Below are 23,950 nucleotides of genomic sequence, written 5' to 3'. Positions count from 1 at the left end.
ACTGACTCAGATTTTCAGGCAAAACTTCACATGTGTGCAGTTTCTTTTAAAGAACACATAGCATGGAATGTCTATGAGATCATTCCCTCAGCGGTAGAAAAAAAAAAAGTGCGCTCAGGCCTAGTGACTCACTCTGTAATTGGCTGGGGAAATGAAGGAATCAAGACGTGAGGCAAAGAGGATACTGGGATATCTACTAACAAAATGGGAGAGGTCTTTTCTGCCAGCGAGGCATTCAAATTACAGCACAACATCTTTATTGTTGCTCTGTTCTACGCATACATTATGGGGTTTTACTTAAGACCCCGATCAGGGAGTTCTTCCCCAGATTCAATTTTTAGTACAAACCCAGATGATCCCCTAAAGACCTCAAGGCAATCAAATTTTATAAGTTCCCCTGCCTGGATTCTTGTTTGTTTTTAGTTACGCTAGTGGCATGGTTGATTAGATTGTTGGTCATTTAAAATGTCAAAGCCATTAAACGTTTGCTGCATTTGCTCAAACAATAACAGAAATGTAGAACAGATCCAGGCAGAAGTTTATGTACACTTATTGTGGATATAAATGTTATGGATTTAAACTTTTTTGAGCTCTTTTTTTTTCCCCTAGAACAGAATGTTATGTTGATAGGGAAAAAAAAAAACACACCAAGAGTTTGGTGTACACGTATTTGGGGTTTTCTGAAATCAACAAAGGATCAATATTATGCATACAGCATCAAGAAATAACCACAGATGCATTCAGAATATTTATTTAGTGGTGTTAAAAATTCTAAAATGCCCGTTTAACTTGCCAAGACCTCTAAATTTCCTGTTAGTGACCCTGACTGACTGCAGCTTGCTGCTTCTCCGTGCCCACATTAAGAGTTTTCTTGACAGCACTCCTCTGAGACTGTCCGACGGGCTTACTGTAATCCGAGAAAGAGCATTGTAGTATTGCAAGAGCCAGGAAAGCCTTTACGAGCCATTTCTAAACAATTTTAGATTCCAGCATCATCAGTTTAAACTGTTGTTTACTTGTGGAAGTTTTTACGAGGTGTAGCTACTGATCCAAGGGTCTGAATAAAGACCGGAGTTGCCAACTTCGGAGGTCAACGCCTGGATGGCCAAGATCAACGCAAACATGCGAAGGCACCGCCAAGAATTATAAACACTGTGTCACGCTACGGGCTCGCAGGCTTTTTTATCCCTATGGACTGCGAGGCTCCTGTCAAAGAAAGAAGCTTCAAAGAGAACAGTCTAGGCTGATTCAAGTTTGTTCCTGACACCAAAGAGCAACTTCTGAAGAAAGAGTTTTCGTCTGATGAGATGAAGACTGAGTTGTTTGGCCTTTCTAAAGCCACAAACTCTATTTTATCACAAACATACAGACTATGCTTAAAAGCCATCTTACCTTAAATCAGTAAGATTACAATAATTCATCACTTCTCTGACAGGAAGACTTTTTGTCAGCAAACAAAAGATTTAGGCTTATTTTAGTTCAAATTATGGACAGTTTTTATTTAGCTGTTTATTTACTGAAACATCTCAAACAGCTGCACTAGTTTTGTTTTCACTTGCTTCAAGATTTAATAAAATATGTCTTTTATTGATTTATTTTTGCTTCTTTTTTTTTCCTTGTGCATCTGTGTGAGAGACGCCGAGGGCCAGATGGAGATGGTCCAAGAGCGGTTTTCGGGTTTTTTGGGTTTTTTTTTACACATGACTTAGATATTAAAGGTACTCATTGCAAAGTCATAAAGACTGGACAAAAACATAATAATTCATGAAGTAATACAGAAAATTCACATTTTTTCCCCCCTCTAATTTGTAAACAAAATGTGTGACCGGATGCCAGCTGAGTTTGCTTACCTACAGAAAGAGACTGAAAATAGGTCCAACGTTAAACTTGTCGTTCTAGCAAACGCGTTGCAAAAGCTGCGTGTTTGAATGCAGAGCTCTGTCTTTAAGGTGCCCCGCCGCTCTGCTCGAGCTGTGATATTTACTCGAGAGTTGGCGTTTATCTGCAGATTCACTCTCGTATTTTCCACTTAAATGCCCTCTCCAAGATCCCACGCTTGTGCAGTTCTGTCAGATTTGTTTACCTACACGGGCTAATGTAGGTCAAGCTTCCACATGGGTCACAGAGGAGTCATATGAGTGCTTTGTTTACATTGATTGTGGACGCGTTCCAGCATTGCATATCAATATTTCTGGAAAACTGCTGGAGCAAACTGCACCATTTGATACAGCTCAGGATGACCTTTTTAAGTTTGGTTTCATACTCTGCAATGAGCACCTTTAATATTTATGAAACATTATGATAAATGTTTTAGTCTAAGATAGAAGAGGTAAATTGAAGTTATCAGGAGAAAAAAAAATGAATGGCTAAATAGGACAACATAAATAATAGGCCACTGTTCAGATAATGGTGGTCAAGAAAGAATTAAAAGTTACTGAAGTTACTACTCCTGTCTTGAGCGGCTGATGTTTCTTATCTGCGACCTCGGCTCGGATCCGGGCGGTGTGGAAGTCTCCTCCCCCCTCTTGGACCGGGTGAAGGCGGGCAGGACAGCCCGTCCTCCGACGTCAGAGGCGGCTTCGTTATTTAAACTTGATTCAGGAGCGGAGGAGTGAAGTTTTCAGAGCCCGGGACGGCGTTGCCTAGCAGCTGGGAGGAGGTCTCTGGCTACTTGTTGCGCCTCACTTTTATTTATTTTTTAAAACAAAACAAAACAAACCGTGGACTCGTCCCTTTCGCCTGTTTATTTCCCTAAAGACGACATACCAAGCATGCCACAGACCGTGACGCTGAAGGGACCCTCTCCGTGGGGCTTTCGGCTGGTGGGAGGACGGGATTTCAGCACACCGTTAACTGTCTCCAGGGTAGGTGGCTGCGCGAACCCATTCATTCAAATGCGCGACGAAAAGAACAGATGTCTGCTTAGCTTTTAGCGCTGGAACCATTTGAATCGATGCATACTGGGATTTGATAAATGCACAAACCTTAGATCGGACGTCACAGCGGTTTATTATCTCTGGGAGCGGTGTATTAACACGAGCAGCTCATCTCGAAGGGACAAATGGCGCCGTCTATTTTCTGGCAGGTGACTTTCCAGTCATTGCAGCTGGTTAAATAAATATAAACATTTGAATACGTTTATGTGTGAACACAACTCAACAATACTGGTAAGCTCATCAACAAGGAATAGAAAAAGGTGTCCAATTAAAAGTCAGTCTGAAAATACTTTAATTTAAGCATGAATACTGTAATTTCATTTTTTGTCTTGGTGAGAATGAGTGACCTCATGTATTATGTGACCCTTTCAAAGTGATGCCATGTGTGGAAACATCATTATGATCATTATCTTATTAGACCACATCTGTTAATTCATCATTTAAAAAAAAAAAAAAAAAATTATTGGCAAGTGCAAGTTGTAGGATTGTTCAAAAAAGCCTCACGAACTTCCCTGACCCTCGCTATATGGGTCAAGAGTCAGTGGATCTGCCAGTAGCCATTATTTCATCCCGGCCAGGGAAAACACAGCCTGGTGCTGCAGGGCTAACAGGAGGGACAGAGAGGTGGGGGCAGGCGCTGACATTTGTTTTTCATCAGAACTCGTTGGTGCTGCTGAGGGATTCCAGGTGTTGTCCTCAGCTGTATCGCTGGCCCCGAAACAACTATTTAACTACAGGGCACAGGCACTCCAAACCCGAGGTGTAATTCCTACATTTGCAGGCGCCGATTAACGAGTTTGAAAGGACCGGAGGAACCCCTGTAGGTCAAACTTACCAAAAGAAAAGAAAAAGAAAAAGCTTCTGATGCTGCAATGTAGTTGCATTGACTTAAACAGTGTGTGCAGAAGGCTTACCAGATACACACCCAGCAGGTTTGTGGTTTCATCGTTCTCACATTATTGAGACTCACTTGCAAACTTGGCCACCTTCAGCTCTCTAAATCACAGAGAAAGGTAGCTCGACTTGGCACCCAGAAACCAAACATAAACCGCACACTCTCTGTGATACCTTTTTTGGGAAGAGAAGAAAAAGGCTTTCATTAGATACAAGGCTGCAGGCTATGTGCTCGGTTTGTTTTAATTAATTTCGTAGAGACCGTGCCCATATCATCAAAGAGCTTACAGCTTACAGTCAGAATGTTGCTTATTGCAGCTTCAGGGCTCTTCTGGCAGGTTTCGGTTTCGGTGTCAGAGATCGCATAGTTTCCCACCTGTTCAATTTTGGCATACCTGCGTGGATGCCAAAATGAAAAGCGTGGAACGCACAAAAAAAACCCTGATTCTTTTGCATATTGAGGCTTGCATAACTGAGTCATGATGGCAGCTCGGCTAATTTTAGGTTTCACTTGAACAATTGCACACCAAAAACAGAGATGGCATGGAAGATCTGCTTTTTAGAGTGCATGGAAGGGATTTTTATTTCATTCAAAATTCTTGGATTGAAAATTAGACAAGGAAGCAGCTGTTCAGATGCAAGCATATTTCACAAAATGTGTAATGTCAAAGGCATAAATACACACAATGTGTTGGCAGGAAAGCTCAGGTTGGCATTACACCAACTCATAAAGACTTCACTTCACAAGCCAGTACAGATTAATTAATTCAGTGTCCGTTTGCATTTAAACATCAATTTGTTGCATCAAATGGGCTTTAATTTTCAAATCTGATGCTCTCCACGACCTGAAAAGGGAAAGTAAAGAAAATGGAGGGATGGATGGATATTGCAATCTTTGTGGGTTTCTAATTAAACTTAATAAGAAGTTGTAAAAAAAAAAATCTTTTACTTTACTTTATGAGAGTTGATCTAATTATGGGTATAATGTAAGATGTAATTTTATCCCGGTCCATTTTTTTTAATCACACTATCTCCTGAGCTCGTAATCCATCACATGGATTACCTGCTGCACAGAGCGCGCCCAGAGCAAAAATTTAAATGCGTTGAATGGTGACACTGAGGCAGATAAAGAATTTGTCAGAAGATTATTACAGAAGCCAGAATATGTCTTTGGGGAACATTTTAAAATCCCATAGATATAGTGAGAATATACTGTAGCTTTGAGTATTTGTTTTAAATGCACCGTTACTTTGCACAAGCGAAAGATCTCCTCGCCTTCTTTTTGCTGTGTTCTTTAATTAAAACACCAGGGAACAATCATGCTTTCAAAAGGGACAAGTCATAAATACCAGAAAACAAGTTCTGATGGGAGCAGCTGGTTCCTTACCTAAGGTGTTAATGTTCCTGAATAAGCCCATTAGTCTCCTGCCAGGCCATTAGAACCCGTGCCAATTAATGGTGAGTCTGTTTGGCTGTGGAAACATTCGTCCTGACAGTGCACATGGTGGGTCAGGTCGTTAAACGTCTTCATGTGCGAACGAGAGAAACCGAGAGGCAGAGAAGCATAAACAAATAAAAAGCCCTGATATAAGCAGAGAAGCATTTAGAATGGACGTGTTGAATGTGGCAGATGCGGTGTAAACCCTTCTGCACGTCAGCGTCACACCAACTTCCAGACAGAAGGTGATGCAGGACCCTTGTCCTCCCTGCCAGCTGGCAAACAGTGGTCCTCTGGACAGGAATTCAGATGTGAGTGTTGGGTAAATAATGATTAGTGCAGCGTCCAACATCCTTTTTAACACATTTGTGGTGTCAGAAAGAATGTTGGACACTGCCAACTAAAAACCTGAAAATGGCAAGTCAACTTTTATTGATGTAATCATGCACATTTCAGATTCTTTTGTAGCTCAAGTGTCCATCTCTATTTACTTAACCTCAAGGTGACTGCGTTTTTTTGGTTTTGTACCCATTTGTCCACTTTAGAGACTGGAGCAAGAGCCTGTTTGTGCTAAGCCCCGTCTCATGTTTAATGGTGAAACATACGTGACATGAAAGCTTTTTTTTTACATCTGTTTTATTTTGGACTGTCAGACAAATTTTTACAGTAATGGAGCTCTTTCTGAGTTGTCTTTCTGGCCTCTAAAACATTTTTTTTGTCTTTTGTTGATGGGATGGGATTTATTACTTTGTATGCTTTGAAAAAAAGAGACTTCCAGCATACAGGAATCTTTGTCCTACAACTTTTGAAAACAAACGTCAAGTTTAAATTGAATAAAAGACACGTAAAGTGTACTGAAATAGAATCTGAAGTCTGGATGTTAGTGTTGACACATGACTGAATGGAAGTTATTTGTACCTGCTTCACATACCGGCCTTCAAACATTGACTTTTTTGTCTGATAAGTGGCAGGCTTTCTTTTTGTGGCAGTTTCACAAAATGTGAAAATGTGAGACTGCTATTATGCTTGAAAATGTGTTCAGTATTTAACCGAAATAAAGCACTTCAGTTGTTTTCTGTCACTGAATATATTTTTTGCTTATTTAACTTTTGATTTGAGATTGAGGAAGTAAACACGTTCTTCATGAAACGTATGATTGATTTATGAAGTTAAGCCACCAATCATCACGGAGATGCGATTTACTCCACACAGACATTTTTGGTTATGTCTTGATAAGAATGAAGTCCAGCTATGGGAGAGAAGTTCAGAAGTTCAAAACGTTATGTCTGAACCCAAAAAGATGCAAAAGTGTATTTCCCAGAAATGACTGAGACCAGTCGGTTACTTGGCCAGTGGAATATTTTCCCATGCAGAAAAGTTAAAAACAGGATCCAAACTCAGCCGTGGGCTGACAGATTCTTCTGGCATCTATTTCATAGCTCATTGCTAATAGCAAATTAACAATAATTTACAAATTGGCAAAGCAAGCTTTGTGTCTTACCTAATACATTCTAACATTAGAAGTTGACTTCCTTGTGTCTGGCTCTTACACATAAAATCCATCCTTCAAGCCAAGAAAGAAGGTAAAATAGATTGAGGTTTCTTGTTATTTCTCCCTTGCTGATTGAAACAGCATGAATAATCCAGTCATTATTACAGCATTTAATTCCACTTGCTGTCACAGTGACAGATGACAAATACGACTCATTTAGATGCAGCTTTGAACACATAAGGCACCCTCATTATGATCAGCATTAGATCATTGCCCTCTTGGATGCCTTTGGGTATTAGATATAATGTTAAACAGGCCGCCAAACCACTGTAAAAAGACAGGGCTTCTGTCTAGACTGAATATAAACTTTGATCTGGACCTGTGAGGGGTTCTGGGTCAGGTCTCTGGTGCTGAATTTCATGCACACATTATCATATTAAGATAAACTGAAACTGGCTGTTTTGTGCCTTTTTTAATGTGGCCTTTTGTTCAACAAAGTTTTGTTTTTCATGACTGTTATGTTGACCTTTCAAGGGCATTGAAATAGCTGAGCATGACTTAACAACAAAAACAACTCTGCATGCTTTAGCAGTTACCTATCTACTCAATTCAATGTCCTTTGTACCCTTTAATCTCTCAGAAAATGTCTTTCCGTCTCTGCCACATACCAGAGACAGGCCATGTGACCCCAAACCACATGGATTGTTTCTTGAATACCGCTGACTATAATAATAGTCAGCTTTAGACTTCATGCTGACTCTTATCATCTTTAGACCTGAACTTTAGATGTTGAATCTCAAAAACATTGTAAAGGAAAGCTAACGGACAGGTTCTTTTCTAAGAATTTCTTCAGTGAGGATGTGGAGTTATTCAGACAGGAACAAGAGCCTGAGCTGCCTCTGAGCTTAGCCTCATTTCTGCTGCATAAAACTGAGTAGCTATAGCTGTTGCTAAAAGTAAATGTCATTGCATCGACAGTGAACATTTGTTGTCATTTAACACAAAAAGCAAGTCTTTTGGGGTCGTAAAATGTTGGCATAACATGAAATACTTTTGTTTCATTACATTTACTTAAGAGGCTTGCTGAAAATTTTAGCAAAGTCATCCCCAATGTTCAAAAAGCAGTCAGAAATAATACTAATCTGACTACAAAACACACTTACACACTCACTGATGACTAATATTTCTGTGTAATATAATAAATGTAGAAGATTGCATCACAGATTTTCACTAAATTCTACTGACTTTTCTTTTTTCTTTTTCTATAGCACTTCATGTTTAATCATCTGCCACAGCATTACTTATTGCTCTTGGCAGCTACAGCCTCTTTGTTTGAGTGTGATTAACACACACCAGTCTGAACCTCACACCCAAGGCTATGTATTCACTATTTAGTGTGTCAACAAGGTCATAGCCATGGTTCCTATCGCATGTCCAATAAGCAAACAAAGGCGTCTGACTGGTTGCCGGGAATGACTCTTTTTCTGCTGCTGAGATGTTCGACTCAGTGTTTCCACCCAGCACCAAGGCTCTCTGTGGAATTGTGGAACTGAAAGCAGTTTTTGAAACTGACAGCTCACTTTTGAAAAGACATGACTACACAGAATGTGTCAGTTTAGGGACTTGCAGGTCAGGACTCAGTAGATGACCAGTTCAGATAAAACGTTGTTTTTACTGAATGTTTAGGTCAAAATAATTGTTTCAGGAATTAAATTCAGTTAAAGACAGAAGTGTGTTTGCAAACACATTTAACAATTTAGATCTGGATTTAGTTTAAACAGGAGGACAGGACATACAAAGCAGGATTGCCATAATGTTGCCATGATGGTGATGTCACATCAGATATAACTAGTTTATCTAGTTTTATTGCAAATTGTGAAACATGTTGAAACATTCAAATGCTTTTATTTTTTTCTTTGCCATATTTTCAGTCAGTATTTCACTTTATATGCTTAATCTACAACCAACTTCTACTACAAGCTACATTGTGTGAAGTGACATACTGTCATTTGCCACGTGCTATTTTTGTCATAATTTACTTTTGTTAGCATTTATGGAGTGACTTTTTATGGACATCAAGTAACCTTAGATTTTCTATTAACTATTTGTTGCATTAGTGGATCCTTGGGTCCATTACAGCTTCCTGTTTGATACCTGTACACTCTATGTGATCTTCAATGAATAAATGTTTATTTATTTTACACTTTGACATACATTATGTCAAGATACGCTAAGATCATTGGGAAATTCATTTGACATTCATTGTGAGTGTGTTTCAAAGTAATTTAATGAGACTGGAATAGTGTTTTACATAAATTATTATGCGTGCATGAAGCTGTAAGTAAAATATTTGTCTTGAGAAGTGTGTTATCTAAAATTCTAAAACAGGTTTGAAGCAACGTTCTTGAGTCTTTAGGCAAAATATTAGCATACATAGATGAAACAGCACCAAAGAAACATGGAGAAGAAGATGTTTTACTGTTTTAAACCAGCCACCAATGAGTCCTGATCTAAATCCCAGTGAAAACCTTTGGAGAGAGATGAAATCTGATGTAAAAAAAGAGTCCTGCACATTTAAAAATACACAGCTATAGAGAAGTCACAACCAGCAAACAGGTGCAAGAAGCAGCTTCTAAACAGCTACAAAACCAGATGTTTGTTGTACCAAAGATTCAAAAACCAAATGTTCAAGTGTAGTTAATCATGCCACTTCACGTTGGGCCTTTTTTGTTGTTGTTGAGTAACTTTGAATGTTTCATTCAAATATTCAGACTGTTTTATGCATATAAAAAAACATAAAAGATATACAAAATGCTGTCATAGTATTTAAATATTCTTTACCCTGATTAATAGTTAAATACAGTTTCAAATGGTTATAGAAATTAATCAATAGGTAAAATTATAGAAGACTGTTTTTATCTGAACTGCATAACTTTATATTGTTTTTAGACTTTTATGTGGACAGAAATGTTAGTTCTCTAGTGATGGTCTCATACTCATACACTGTGGTAATGACATACTGATGTATCTGTACGTGTGTGTCTGTGATTCATGCAGTGCTCAGAAATGATACTACTCATTTAGTGTGTGTGTATGTGTGTTGTGGGGGGGAGTGCATGTGTATGTGTGTTGGGGTTGCATATGTGCATATGCTTTGTTTCACTATGACACAGCATTCTGGCATAGACCCATCACACACACACCAACATTTAAAAGGACTGGGGAGGCCATGATGATTGAGCAAATTAAACTCTTAACTTCCAGTTATTGTCTTGTGGACAGATGCTGGAACAAACAGCACACTGTTTCATTTCCCAATCTAAGAAAAGCTTTAGTCGTGCCTCTTGTGAAGACTCAATCTTTAATTTACAGGATTTTGGTTGCAAGTGCAAATTTCCCAGAAGCTCTTTCACACTCACAAACGTATGCATACTCCCCCACACTCATCTCTTTATTCACAGGAACTGAATTGGTGACATTGGGGCGGTCAGAGGCTGTAAATTAGGAATTCCACATTTGAACCACATGATTCAGCTATTAGTGCTTCATGGAGCATGAACTTGTGTGCTTTTGCTCTTAAAAAACCCAGCTCCCAGTTGGTGAGCCTGCTTTTCTTGTCTAAGCAGATCCTCTTTCTCTCTGGGTCCTGCTTATACATCAGGCTTTTACTAATCGGTATTTACCTTGGACCAGATCACTAATATCTGAGTAAGTGGTCTGCAAACAGAAGGTTTTACTGTTCCAGACACAACACAGCTTTTTGCGTCTGTCAAAGCTTTACGATGTGATGCGAGGTCAAGCAGCGGGACTTCTGGTATGGACATCAGTGAGTTCAAAGTGTAGTGTTCTTAAAAACGTGTACATTGTAGCAAGCTTGAATTGCCGTCACAAGCACAAAGGGCTGATTTACATAAAATATATATTTCACAAGCTTAAGAAACTAATTCAAAAAGTTGCTATGTACCTGACAGTTAACAAAAGGTGTTATTTCTATGATAAATTGTATAAGAGAATGGTCTCAGAAGTTTTTTGTTTTGACGGCATTGTTCTTTTTTCTCAAAATCAGAAACCATACACATTCTTGTTTTCTGTGCTCCGTCTTGAAATTAATTTAATTAAACAAAAAATGCTATCATAATCCCAATGGGAAATTAAATTTCTGCAGTACATCGCCAGTCAGAAAAACTAAAAGTGAAAAATAAAATGAAAAACTAAGACAGGTAGATTTTATCCTGAAGGAATGTCCTGTCCTTGCACAAAAAGTCTTTGTTGCAGGTTATTGCTGTAGGCAGGAATGGCCTCCTGTACAGGTCTTTATTGCAGCAGAGCTAATGAAGTTTCAGACTAAGGGCGCTCTGATGGTTTATCAGTTATATTTTGCAGAGGGTGTGCAATATTTTCTGTTCTGTTCAGCAGCCTGGGCAGCATTATCCTGTCATCACTTCTATCAGCTTCTAACCACCTAGTTCAGAGAGAGACTTTATCACTTTATCACACTTTCTGTCTTTGTTAGTCTTTGATGCTGCTGTCCCGACAAATCACTTCAAAAACAGTTCAGTTTTCAGCATAAATGTATCCTGTTGCAAATGCTGAGAACCTAAACCTTTTGGAAGAAATAGATTCTGTTTTCTTCCTTTTAGTAGACTGATTTAAATTTGCATTTCCTGTGCAGGTGAATACTGAAAACATCTGTAGTCCTCCATCATCCTCAGCTCTTCTCCAAGGATGGAAATGATGTTTGGCATATTCCAGCTTTTCTTATAAAGTCCACACACTTTGTCATAAATCCCTTCAGTTGATAGTCAGCCAAAGCACAGAGATCTTGGCCATCTCTCCACCACTGATAACCCCTCAAATTCAGAGTCATTTGAGTGTTTCTACAGATGGCAGGACTCTGAGTTATCCTGAAAGTCTGATTGTAGATAAGTAGTGAGAGCACAGTCCACTGCAGTTCTACTGTGCTGTGGACCAGTCTAGCAGACACACAACTTTACTACCAAAAACTGTTTTTTGTTTGTTAGGTATCGTTCATGTCTGAACAATACATCTCAGATCTGCAATAGCTAGAATGATATGAGTTCCAAGAGAATAAATCTACTGGTTTTGTATAAATTTATATAAAATCAATGGAAAACCTGTGTTGAAACCATTTCTTTAGAGCTGCGTCACTTTTTTTGCCATTGGAAGAAGGAACCCTATGTTTTTTATGTAATACAAACATTACTAAAAGATTTTCCAGCACATTTTGATTATGTAACTTGCACATGGCCTAAAATCTCTTAACAATTAATAATTGGAAAAATGCAAACTAAAACTTCTCACTGATTGACAGCACATATAGATCCTAAGGAAGGCTGTAGACCCAGTGACAGTTGTTTACACATTTCTTTTCTTTAAAAAATAGTATCTGCCTTTGTCTGCTATAATTTGACAGCAACTATAGTGCTTTTTAAAGGAAATAATTTGCAGTTTCTTTCCTATAAGCCAGAGGCATAAAACCCATCAGAGGCAGGTCTGGAAATATGAAAGTTATTTGTGCAAGTTCGTAATCATGCAAATTGATCTCAGATGTTACTTGGTATGTCGGAGAAGGTAAAGCATACTCACCGGGCCACTTATTGCTCTGGTTTTCACCCTTCTGGCTCCCTGCAAGGCTCAAATGTCCTCAGACTTGCAAGTTTCAGGAATGCAAAATCACAAAAGAAACCTGTTCGGATGACCTGCTGAAAGAAAATCTTTTAAATTAAAACAATGTGGAAAATTGCTTTGCAAAAAAAAAAATAGCCCAAATGTCAGATCAAAAAGAAAAAGAAAGAAGAACACTTTGAGCAAATGCTTGCATATAAATCTGTCATGACAGCTGTAAAGCTTAATGGCTCATGTGCAACATTTGTATCTTACATCTTGGAAATCATTTTCTTAGGGTTTAGCCTTGTGCTTTAGCTAGATGATCACAAAAGTTGTTCATGATTGGGTTTTTACAGAATTTCAGTTGGTTACACATCAAGGGCCATTAATGTTCCCTCCAGATGAGTCTCTAAATCCAAAGTTGGCTAGCTGTTTATCATCTTTACTGGTTTTGAAGAAACAAAACCATGAATTCTGAATCCAAGCAGTTTATCCTCATAAAATTGGCTTATGTGTTGATGCCTTGTGTTTGTTTGGTTTTAATTTTTGTCTTTTGACATTCAAAACAGTTGTTTTTTTTTCTCCTGGGTGGATTTGAATGTGTATCTCTGTGTGTGTGTGGGTGTGGGTGTGGGTATGGGTGTGTGCGTGTGCGTGTGATTGAATGTAATTACAGGTTACACCTGGAAGCAAGGCAGCCCAAGGTGACCTGTGTCCAGGAGACACCATCCTGGCCATCAATGGTGACAGCACAGAGCAGATGACACACATGGAGGCTCAGAACAGGATCAAACTGTGCACCCAGCAACTCACACTCAACATCAGCAGGTAGGAAAATATCACACAGTTTCTGAAGAAGACGTGTTGCAACTGAAATCTTTCCAGAAATAAGCATGGAATTTTCTTGATAACTGAACCAAACGGAAACTACAGACTATTTGAGTTTCATTTTACACTGAACACAGCCAAGGCTGATGTAATAGGATTTACAATGTTTAGAGCAACAAAAAAATTTGGAAATGTTGAAGTTATTCGCTTTTCAGTCATTCATCACTGCTTTAACCCTCATCACAAGATGCAAATGTTTTTTTGTTCTGAGGCTCATTAAGCAAATCTAGTTTAAAAACTAAACTTTTTTTTATGACTAAGATCAATTACTGCAAATATATTTATTCCAGAAACACATATTGTTTCTGTTTCTGGTTGGTCTGTAGGGTCTGGTACAACTGAGTCATGGTTAAATTTGACAGGTTTACAGCAGTTAAAATGATCTAGTTGGCTCTATAGAGAACCATCAAAGTCAATGAGCCTTGTACTTACAATGAGTCACACTGTGACCTTTACAAATGGACTTCCAAGGTAATATTTTACATTTTACTAGTTCATGAACTGAAAAGTTATCTTCCACGCTCCAGACTGATGGTAAATCTCAGACCAAGGAATGCATGGTCAGTAACAATGTTTATTTACCAAAAACTAAATCAAAATGCAGAAGTAGTCCATACACAACGGAAATCCATTCAATTCAATAGCTTGTGGAGCCATGTTTTACAGAATATTTTGACGTAATACTCTCTGTCCTTACTAGTTTGTCACATTTTGGAGACTTTTTGTCAAATTTTCCTTACATTGTTGCTTATGTGCGTTGATGTTTGTAATAAATAGTTTATGTAAAAGCTCTTTTAAGATCTCACAACAGTATTTTTATCAGCCACTCTGATTTTGACTAAGGCATTGTTTCCTTTTTTAGCCATTTTGTGTGGTGTCATAGGTTATTGTCCTGCTAAGTGACTCAATTTGGAAATAAAAACTTTGTCTGTCAGACACATGGGCTCATGTTTGATTCTAGAATACTAGAAGAGTTTATTGTCAACTCAGTGACTTCAAAGGTCATTGAGTTACTAGTTCTCTGGCTGCAAATCAAGGCCAAATCATCACCCCTCAACCACTGTATTTGACAGTGGATAGTCTTCAACCATACTTTATGACCAAAACTCTTTGCTTTAGTCTTGCCTGTTCAAAAAATATTTTTACAGAAATCTTGCGGCTCATTGAGATGGAAACATACAAACCCAAGCTATGCTGTCACAATCTTTTTTGTAAAAAGTGTAATTCTCCAGAAACTGTTCCCAAAAAAACATCACAGTAAGTGAACACCAAGCCATGTTTAGTCTTTTACTCAATAGGCTGGCATAAACTGAGATGTCGCTCTCGTTTTATTCTGTTTTGTTTTGCTGTTTTCATTGAGCGATGCACATTATGGTCTAGGGGTAAGCTTATGGAATGCTCATTCCTATGAAAATTGAAAACTGTTTGAATGTTACCCACTTGTAAATAATCTTTCTCACTGTAAAATAATAGACTCCAAAATGTTTGGAACTGATCTTCTCACCCTTCTCATATTTAAGGACACCACCAGTCACTTCATTAAAATCGTTGCCAATGTTTTTTCCTTTTTGCATTGTATTAACACAGACCTTAATGCTCCAAACCAGCACATTGCTTTTACAGAAGTGCTTACACTTGCTGATGATACCATCCCATTCTGTAAAACTTTTGATCTGAAAGAAGTGTTCTTTATCACCACTCTATGTATTCAAGTTCAGAGAACAGAAGCAATATGCTTCTGGAATGAAAATCATCAGTCTGAACAGTTAATGACAGGGGGGTGAAGGTGGTTGGAAGGTTGTAACCAAGGAAAAACTGAAATGTCAGTTGCTTCCCACATTTCTATTAGATGGTTACTTGGGTTGCTAGAGTACTGGAAAGTGCAGAGTGATTCTGGCGTCCTCCTGAACCTCGTCCTCTTAGATGAAGAACACACTGTGGTTTCAGCCTTAGTTACAAGTGACAGCTGCCAAATGGCACTTTGAGTCTCTCCTTTTAGGGCATAAGAGAACCAATGTTTTCTCTGTTTGCCAAAATGCTCAAAGTATGAAGTCGACTTGCAGAGGAATTCATAGTACTAATTAGATGAGAAGAAATTCACTCACACAGAAAGTCGTAATGCTCGGGCTTTCCACCCTCTGTGCTGCTTTTGTTTTATAGTTTGCACTCTACCATGCAGCAGCCTCTTCTGCCTCGTCCAGCCTCTAGTGGGAATTGCCCATCCATATATCAAGTATAGCCACTGACCATGATGTGGTTTTTCACATAGAGGTTGTAAATTTTTTTAAGTATACATACATAAAAAAACAAAAACATTCAGCCTAATGCCCAGAGAAGCTCCTCTACCGCTGCTGGGGCAAAAAAAAAGAGCATTTCAACTTTTCACTACACTAAACACAAAGTAATTACAATACAGGAATAGTCTCAATAAGGTGCATATGCTTTGTTATTACAACTTTACCCTAATTTGGTATATGCATTGCATCACAAAGGTTTGAGTTTTTTTATACTCTCTTATCTATACCTTTAAATGTACATTCATACTCTGGTACAAAAATACTTAATTTATATTCAGCTGTAAACATAAGATGCATGTTTAAACTATTAATTGCTTCAAACATGTTATCTATCTATATGCCTCAGAGTTATTGAAGGTATAATTATGTGCTTTTAGTTATCAAAGATTATTTTGTAACTTTAAATTTAAATAAAGCCCCTTAGTAATTACCTGGGGTACCACTGCTGAGGTTACTTTTCTGAGAATCCTATTTTTGGGTGCAGAAAAAGAAACCTGTGTTTCCTTCTGTGTCATTTTCCTAATATCACCTTGAAGTGTATGCCTAAATTTGAGGAGAATTTTGAGATGTAATATTGTGTTACAACAAGCAGGACTCTAAACAGATTTTATTTTATTTAGGTGATGTTTTGATTCACTCCCTATCTGCTTGTTTTACCTTATCTATGAAGATTTGGAATTATGAGTCATTTTTACTGATTTGCAGTCTCCTTTCAGGAGATTTGGTAATAACCCACAAGACATGTCTAGCAGTACATGTGTGCAGAATAAAGTACCTCTAAGAGATAGGCACACACATTTGGCTCTAATGGAGCTCCAAAAGACAGTTAAAGTGCGGAAAAAGTAGAGGAATAGCAGTGCCCAAAAAAGTGTCTCACTATCACTAAGTGTTTTCACAAATTTGGATATTAGAAAACGACCCCCTCCTCCCTCAAAAAAAGCGTTTGTCAGATAAATACACAGTTACCATTGGGGTATTCCCAGTCTCTTATTTTCTTCCCAGAAAAAAAACTGTCTCCTTCATGTTTGTCACAAGAGAATTATTATAAAAAGGGAACACAGAAACAAAAATAGAGCTAGAGAATGACACTATAATAGGAAGAATGAAGCAAAGCCAAGTAGAGAGGTGAATCAGTCAGACCAAGTAAGAAGGGGCTTCCCTGCCCTAAAACTGTTTTACAGCTGAAATTGACTGCTGGATGTGTGTTGCTGGATATTAAATTAAACAAGCATGTCCAAGCTCAGTTTATCTTCCTTGCTCATCCAAAGTAGCATTAAAAAAATGATTATACATCTTTTTTAAAGCCACACGTCATCCTTCATTGGTATGAAAGCCTTGCAGTTCTACTCAATGTAATTCTTTTTGAGCAAGAGTTGTCCACTGTGGAAAAAATGTGCAAAAAATGTGTCCAAAATACTGTGCAACAAACTGTGTGTTAATATAACTTAGCTGTCATTATAATAAATCAGATGAACAATAGAAAAAGAGCTAACTAAATTTAAAACTTGTTATCCACATTATTTTACTGTATATTCGGTGGTTGCTGAATGAGGTTTAGTACCTGAGTTATTATTCATGCTGACAATTCCTTTGTCATGTTCAAGTGTTAAAGAGGAGTTTGTCTTATTCACTCAAAAAGATGTGATATTTAGGAATGGGCTTATTGTAAACACTCGTCAGTTGTGGGCTGCAGAAATAAGTGAGGAATGTTTTAATTGCAGCCGCTGATTCTGGACTCAAATGAAATGGGAGTGGCTGTAAGAACACAAGCTGACTCACTAGAAAATAATATTTCTGAGGACGGCTGCCCTCAGCCATCATTAAAAGACCATGTCATAAAATACTCCCAACAGTCACAAGAAGTAGGAGACCTGTAATTTTGTGCAGCAGCTCGTCGACAAATATATGAGTCTACACGTCTGCTGTGAACCAAAATTACAGTACACTGGGTGCATCTGAGCTTGAGGTCTTGTATAACAGAAGAATGTTTCTTTGTAATGGGTTCTTATTTATAGCGTTCATAACCCTTTTTCTTATTTATACTACAGAAAATTTTCGAGGGTGTTCAGCATCATAGGGTTTCTGGTTATTTACCCCAGGAAACTCATGAAAGCTGAGGAAGACATAAAGGAGGCATCATAAAAAATGAACTGGCTCCTCCAGTTGTTTGTGTAGTTTTTTTTTATCCTGTCATTAAATAAAACTTATTTTTATTATACTCTTTTAATACCCAATGGGGAAATTCATTATTAATAATATTTCCAAAACATTTCTCAATGCATGCATTTAAGTTATAGGTTTGACCTTTTTGTCATATTGGACTGACTTTGTTTACAGTTCAAAATGGACTAGTTTTAGATTAAATCTTTTTTGATTTTATTACTGTTTTATGTTGTTTTTATTCTTTATTTTGACCTATGCTTTAAATCCAATCAGCCATCCATTTTCTTTAACCATTTCTTTGTTGGAGCTGTGGTTGTTTTTAAAGTGTTTTATAAATAAGATTAGTAGTAGTAGTAGTAGTAGTAGTTGTAGTAGTAGTAACAGCAAGGATTGTGATTTAGTGTACATAAAAAAACAAAGGATGGAGCCTTATGGACACATTTATTAACACTGTTAAATTAGTGTGAGTCATTTTATTGACTAAACTCACCGATCCATAATTAATAATGAAAATCAATCTATCTATCTATCTATCTATCTATCTATCTATCTATCTATCTATCTATCTATCTATCTATCTATCTATCTATCTATCTATCTATCTATCTATCTATCTATCTATCTATCTATCTATCTATCTATCTATCTATCTATCTATCTATCTATCTATCTATCTATAACAGTTTTGTGAGTGCACACTTTGCATCAATTAGTTCAGTTTTTAGTCCATATAGATTAAAACTGAAAAAATTAATTGTCATTTGTCATCTTTTGAAAATCCTGAACTGAATTCCTATCTAAAATGAACTGTTTCAAGTTCATCCATCGGTTTTACACAAGACAGTTTCCAAAAAAGTTAAATATTGGTGAATGATGTCATGCAGTAATAAGCAGACCCCTTCTGTCATTACTTTACATTTTTAACTCTTTTAGCTTGACACATTTGATTTTTTCTCTCATTATCATTATTCTTAAATATAATGTATTTTATTATGTCCAAATTCCATTTTCTATCAAACCGTCTTGCTGATGAAGACATATTACCCTTTCTGCCAGTTCATGCCAGTTGTGTTGAAGCAAAAATCCCTGTCCACACATATTGTGTAAATTTATTGTAGTGATTGAGGACCTGGATAGAAACACAAGGACCACATTAAAGTTTGTCATGTCTGCTTTGCCTTGTCTGTATATTCTCAGACCTTTACTTGCATGAACCAGCTGTGAAGGAACAACCCCTCCTTCCTTTTCCATTCCCCCTTATTCTTTCTCTTTATTCTCCACAACCTATTTGTCCATGAACTCCATGTGTCCTGCTGCTGTTCCCCTCTCCAAACCCAAATCCCACCCTACTGGTTTCCTTTTATATCTTCTCTTCATCTTTTTCTTTTCCATGGTGTTTTCACCTCCCTGCAGTCTCCTTTATTTCTGCCAGAGCTTGTTGGAGAAACTTCTTTTTGCTGCATAGCCTGAGAGACAGATGATGGTGGTCAGGATGCGAGTTTTCATCGCTGGTCGGGCTGTCTGGAAAAAGTTGTGCTGTGGCAGCAAGTTAAATTCTCTCAGAAATAAGTCATGATGCCTGTGTGTGAAGACTTATTGTGAAATATGAACAATCTTCTTTTCTTGTTACAGTTGCACTTGATGGTTTGGAACCTTGAATGTCAATTTATCCAAGTGACACAAAACCACATTTTTGAACTTGGATGTCAGTTTGGCTTTAGCATAGCAGGCCCCATGAACAGTTCTTTAAAGCTACTCAAAACTATAAAACAAATTGACATTTACTAAAGAGTAGCTTTCCAAAACAAAGTTGTGGTTATTAAGAATCATCCATAAATCTCACTAAAAAGAGTTTTCATTGGAAATGTTTTACACAGAAGAAATAGAGCATCACAAATGGAATTCTACCCATTTCCTTTTTTAGGACTGCAGAAGATTTTAGTGAGAGGTAATTAAACCAAAGTCATGTGTGCTTTATATTGAGTTTTATTATTTGTGATAAACCTGCCAGACATATACAACTGGCTGACTAAAATAGCTAATAATTCAGATGGTTCACTCGATGGTTTTTCAGCTGCAACTCACAGTCTTCATCAGTGATTTTACTCATCCTTTTTTACTTTGGTTACGTAAGGGTAAGGATAGACATGCAGTAGTAGGGAATAAATCTAGGATCAGGGGTTTAAGTGATGTGTAATATATAAAGTATGAGGACATATTAAAAATAAATCTGATCATTTTCTGGACAGTGAAACTAAAACAAGAAACAGGACTGAGGATTTGGAAAGAATCAGAGAAAGCAAAGATGAAGTTGGATCCCTTTGGTGGAGGATTTGCCCTTGCTGTCTTGCCTTGACTCCATGACCCGTGAGTCACAGCTGAGGAATTAACTGTGAAACTGCATGGAACCAAAGGAGCACAGGACTCCCGCTGGGGCAAAACAAAAAAGAAACTTCCAAAGGAACCAGCTTACTTACATCTCTGCACAGCTAGAAATGCTGCTTTCTCCTCCCTTCATCTCATCAATCCTCTCACGCTTTCCCAAGGTCTCTTTTTTGTGGTTATGAATACAACATCAATACAATTAAGAAGACGTGTTGCAGAATAGGGGGATTTTCCCTTCTTTTTTGATCCTGTCATCCCCCACATGCAGATTTTTTTCAAGTGACCCTTTACTCAGTAGTACCTCCGTATGATCTAACCCTAACCCTAAGGGTAACTATTTCATCATGCTCCAAAAAAAAAAACAGTAAACTCCTACAACTCAAAATGACATCAAGCAGCATTTGTTAAGTTTGATAGAGGTGAAAACCATTTTTTTCAGATAGGTCTAAATAAAATTTAAATTTAAGTGAAGCTTGAATTGATTACTTTTAGGATAGTTCATCTTAATTTTAGGATAGTTGTTTTACAGTTGCCTGTCTGAGACATGATATCTGTGCAGTAAATAAAGTAAACTCATACGCCACTCAGAAGAGCAGATATTCCCTGTCAGGAAATTAAAACTGACAGGGAAAGGTCAGGGAAGGGAAATTGTGACCAAAAAGAGGAACAGAAAAAGCAATGTGATCATTTATTCTGACTAAATGTTGTAGGAAAATATACATTTGACACTTTCATTTCTATGGATTTCAAAATCTGTTGCTTTCTTTTAATTTGTTTATATTTAATATTTTTTCACAGAATGGGAGTTCATGGAATGAAACAAAAACAGGAGTGTGCAGATTTAGAGTAACTATCAATTTGTGTGGAGTAGATAAGCTCACTGAGTATAAAATAACTAAATATTAAAGCAGATTCTAGGCAATCCTTATACATTCTCAAACTAGACTCATAGTCTACAATAAAACTTGCACTCACTTAAATGTCCTAACATTTAATAGTATCCAAAAAACATTTCCTGTCAAGCAGAGAGGTTACTGCATTTTTTTGGTGTTATTCTACATTTGAGAGGAAAAAGTAAAGCCTAATAGCTGAACTCACAGCTTGAAGTCCAGCTGTGCAGCAGCTGTATTTCAAGTGGGCTTCTTATTTTCAAGATTTCAAGTACATAAATGGCAAAAATCTTCAGATCACTGTCATGTTTGGTGAACACAACAATGTAATGCCGTATTTTTCCAACTGGTCTGTCCGTCAGACTTTCCACTCACGCCTTTCTGTTCAAAACTCCAGTAAATAGACAGTAAATATCATGTTTTTGTCTCACACTTCCTAAATGTCAAATCAGACAGGCCACTCCAGTATGAACTTTAACATTTTTCAATAGGCTGTTTGTGTGGTAACCATTGCAACCAAACAAACTGAACACGGAGGCTTTCTGTTCCCGAACCATGGAGTTTTTGGTGGAAGGGAGGGAGCGCACTTCCTACGCAGTTCTGTAACTGTTGCTCATCTGCTAGACACTTGGCGCCTCATAAGAGCGTCCTTGATATCAACACCTCCGTGGTTCATATCTGAAGCATTGCCTCAGTCTAGCCAATGCAATGCCAGCAGCAACAGCTCGATGACCTCATCTCTTTAGGCTACAACTCCCCCCATGCCCCCTGTGAGGTCAACAAATACATGCACACACATAACCTTAGTCATATGTATGACTCTTAATAGAGGGTGTAATTGAGAACAGGATGGTAGAAGAGGTAGTAATGTGCACACAAATGCAGGCTGTTCTTCAGCAAGATGTCCCCATCCCTAAGGAGGCCAGAGACTTTCTCACTCCAAAGCCATTACAAGACTTTCAGTGTTTTATCTGGAATAGGTAACATATTTTTGTTTCATCAATGAGTTCTTAAGTTTTTAAAGAAAAAAGTGAATTATATGAAGACTTGCTTGATGGGCTCTTTTATCAAACGTGTGTATGTTGTCATTACTGTTGTTCAGCAAAGTATGTACTTTTTGAAAGTGTATGCAACTTAAGTCAATTACTATTTACTAAACTTAAAAAGAAAAGTTTTAGATAACAGTTATTCAGTTATTCAAAAGTAGCCATGGCTACCTTTGAAATAACCATGGCCCAGAATATTGAAGCTAACTCAAGTCTTGCAGTCATGATTACTTTATCATAGTTTCTTCAAGAGATTTATGACAAATAGCTTTATCCTCTTCCAAGTGAAAAACCTGCCAGACATAAAATCAACATAGACATAGAAAGTACTGCACAGTACACTGATCAGCCACAACTTTGTGAGCATGTAAAGTGACATTTCTATTCATCTTGTTACAATGCAGTTTTTTTATTTTATTGTTACTTTGACACTTCTCTCCTACTGAAATATTTCTGCCCAATCACACCCCGACAAAGAACAGCACTGTACTACTCTAGCAACTGATGGACATTAGTAATGGTTGATGATTAAGTATGATTTGATTTTGCTCGTACACCGAAAATATTCAGTGAGTCATCTTTTTTCCTAGCTTACGGTCATTCTGAAATCAACAAAGTAAAAGTATCTACTTTCACTTTTTTAGTCTTTTGTAGACGTTCACGCTTGGAAAAAATTATACTTAATACAGTAAGCTTTTCGTAGAAAAATGTCAGCAAAGTAAATGAAAAAAATGTCCTCAGCAGAAATTGTAGCACGCTTCTGCAGTCTGATGTTAGATAGTATAAAATTCATTGACCTCTTTCTCTTTTCTCTCATGGGTATTGTCTTACAGATCAGGATCTGGAGACAGAGTGTGGTCGCCAACACTTAGTGAGGATGGCAAGACAAGCCCCTACATGGAGCATGACTCACAGGTAACTAATATTTGCTCTGGTTTTCCGTAAACACAAGTCACATATGTTTGTCGGACTTCAATTTACAAATAATTTGAACACTGTCAAATTTCAACCATATTGATTTATCATACTGTTAACACAGAGTTTCCAACCATCCATCCATTTGACTTTTAAAAATATGGTCAGACTTTTGATGGGAAACTACTCTTAATCCAACCAACCTACCAGTGGCAAATGGAAAAAGTCGTGTTCAAAAAGATCTTTGGTGCCTGCCTGGTGATTTTATAGACTTCTTGACTCTGAGTAATTAAATAATAAATTATAAATTCAGGTTTTATGTCCAAAGGTCAAAGATAACCAATGAAAGTGCATTTGTCTGAAATAAATAATATACTATCTAAAATACCTTGTGGCTGTAAAAATACAAAATAAAAACTGTAGATAAACATGTCACTATAAAAAAAGATTGATCAGGCTCTTTTGCTGCCCTTAAAATTAACCGCAAGAAAGGCTAAATCACATCTGGGTTCATAACTGTGACCTTTACAGCTTAGTAGCTGAGATACTCAAGTCTTCTCAGTTTGTTTTGACAGTAAACAGAATCTATGGAAACGGGCGCAAAACTTGATCTGCAAGTTGCATGTACACTCTCATGAACTCGATTATAAATCAGAGAATGCATCCCACTGTTCACTGAATTGATGTTGAAATAGTGTCTTGATTGTTCTCCAAATGTACTGGCTGCCAAAAGGATATTCAAGGCATGATGAACTCTAGCAAATGATCTTTTCCAAGTTTTTTAGTTCTGGCAGGAGAGTTTATTTCTGAGTGCGTAGAGAAAGAGTTGTGCTATGTTGTGGAGTATAAGACTGTAGGATTGAAACAGACAATGAGCATATTGTGTCTTAGATATGTAAGAGATGCTCATTTGTCAAGGATTGAGCTGTGGTGGAGACAGGGCCTGAAATACATTTATGGCAGTGCTTCCTTGTACAA

The 23,950-nt window shown here is 37.5% G+C and overlaps 1 protein-coding gene across 1 annotated transcript in view; it reads left to right on the top strand.

Moving 5' to 3' along the window:
* The first annotated feature begins 2,595 nt into the window (after window positions 1-2,595).
* Window positions 2,596-23,950, top strand: part of pdlim4 (PDZ and LIM domain 4) — a 38,853-nt gene continuing 17,498 nt past the window's right edge. The window contains exons 1-3 of the mRNA XM_017421232.3: window positions 2,596-2,864; window positions 13,065-13,216; window positions 22,891-22,972. Of these exons, the coding sequence (XP_017276721.1) occupies window positions 2,772-2,864; window positions 13,065-13,216; window positions 22,891-22,972 (327 nt within the window). The 5' untranslated portion in view covers window positions 2,596-2,771. The remainder of the gene's footprint in view (window positions 2,865-13,064; window positions 13,217-22,890; window positions 22,973-23,950) is intronic.

Source organism: Kryptolebias marmoratus, linkage group LG13 (genome assembly GCF_001649575.2).
Source record: "Kryptolebias marmoratus isolate JLee-2015 linkage group LG13, ASM164957v2, whole genome shotgun sequence".
NCBI lineage: Eukaryota > Metazoa > Chordata > Actinopteri > Cyprinodontiformes > Rivulidae > Kryptolebias > Kryptolebias marmoratus.
The sequence above is the reverse complement of the archived record's forward strand: the minus strand, read 5'-3'. Positions and strand labels throughout refer to the sequence as shown.